At 36.1% G+C, this 1,711-nt stretch overlaps 1 protein-coding gene across 1 annotated transcript; it reads left to right on the plus strand.

The window, feature by feature from the left end:
- The first annotated feature begins 921 nt into the window (after positions 1–921).
- Positions 922–1,362, plus strand: LOC107865445 (ubiquinol oxidase, mitochondrial-like). The gene has a single exon (XM_016711708.1). It carries the CDS (start codon positions 922–924, stop codon positions 1,360–1,362), a length of 441 nt encoding a protein of 146 aa, XP_016567194.1.
- The last annotated feature ends 349 nt before the right edge of the window (positions 1,363–1,711 follow it).

A 1,711-nucleotide genomic window follows, 5' to 3' on the forward strand; every position in this document is an offset into this window, starting at 1 on the left:
AGAATCCTGGCTGATCGATAGAGGATGCACAAATCATATAACTTGAGATAAATATATTTTTAAAGATTTGAGGCCTACTAAAGTTACAAAAGTTAGAATCGGCCATGGTGGTTATATTCAAGCAAAAGGAATAGGAACCATTACAATTAAAACACAATCGGGCAGTAAAATAATTTCTGATATTCTTTTTGTACCCGATTTGGACTAAAACTTGTTAAGTGTTGGTCAGTTATTAGAAAAAGGTTTCAAATTTTATTTCAAAGATAAACACTTCTTGATCAACAAAGCATCTGGACAAGACCTATCTAAGGTCAAAATGAGAGGTAGAAGTTTCTCATTAAATCCATTGGAAGAAGAGTGTGGTTTTCACCAATTGTGTGCGGAGCCACCTCTGCTAAAAGAAGACATCTCACCTGATGATGAAGGCTGGCTTTATCCTGGTTGCGATTGCAAAGTTGACCGCATTGACTTGCTTAATGATCATCAAGGAACAGACCTTTTTGTCACTAACATCTGGGAGAAAGTATATCCCAAGGATACTACTGCTGCATTTGGGAAGAAGCTAGATGATATTTCTGGGCTTCCATCGGATGACTCGGAGGATAGTGACTACAACCTTACAAATCTAGATGTAGAAAAAAATGATTCCGTAGCTGAGGCCAATTCTGATGAATTTATTTTTTTCTCTGCATCTAAAGACTTGGTAGAAGCCCCTTCTAAAGATGATGGGATCTTGGGGCTTTTTTTTGAAGACTCAAAAAATGATGACTTTAATCCTGATGATCCAATTAAGGATGAGTCTATTAAAATAGAAGGTTTAAGTTTTGAATTTACATCCGACTCTAAAGATTTTAGTTTGACAGTTGATACTGATAGGTTGTGAGGTTATGAGCAAGGGTTTTCAATTCAGTAGATAACATTATGGCTAATTCGGCTTCCCAAGAGGAAAAAGCTAAAGTTGGCAAAGGTAAAAGGAATTTACTGAAGAATGAGTTGTCATATCTTATGCAGTCTATGAGCCCTCTTGTCTCTTCCAAAAGGCATGTTGAGAGATTGTTAGTTATTGCCATGCAGGGAGCGTTTTTCAAATTTTACTTTGTGCTTTACTTGCTGTCCCCCAAGCTTGCACACAGAGTTGTTGGTTATATGGAAGAGGAGGCTATATACTCATATACTTTATATCTTAATGATATTGATCGTGGTGAAATTGAAAATGTCCCTACTCCTGCGATAATAATTGACTACTGGAGATTGCCTAAGGGTACGATTCAAAAGGATGTTATTACTGTCATCTGTGCTGATGAAGCTCATCATAGAGACGTTAACCATTTTGCATCTCCATGGGAGATATATCAAGCATGATTTGTCGATTGATGTAATTAGGCACTATGTGCCCAAGACATTCCTTTATAAGGTTGCTTATTAGTAAATGAAACTTCTTAAAATTCCAACTGATTTATATTTTAAGAAAAGATACGGTTGTCGTGCAATGATGTTCGAAACAGTGGCAAGTATACCAGGAATGGTGGGAGGTATGTTGTTACATTTGAGATTGTTACACATGTTCGAGCTTGTAAGGCAAAGAATTGGTGTTTGTATTTCATAAAACAAGGAAGAGTGTTGAAAGTTGCTTTAAGAATGCTACTATTTTTTTCCAGATTTTTTTTTACGTACAATCCTAGTTAAATTAGTAATCCTATCTTTGGTAGAA

This window comes from Capsicum annuum, chromosome 3 (genome assembly GCF_002878395.1).
Source record: "Capsicum annuum cultivar UCD-10X-F1 chromosome 3, UCD10Xv1.1, whole genome shotgun sequence".
Lineage (NCBI taxonomy): Eukaryota > Viridiplantae > Streptophyta > Magnoliopsida > Solanales > Solanaceae > Capsicum > Capsicum annuum.

Coding starts and splice junctions, on each gene's coding strand:
- LOC107865445 (XM_016711708.1), top strand. CDS start 922: ATGGCTAATTCGGCTTCCCAAGAGGAAAAAGCTAAAGTTGGCAAAGGT.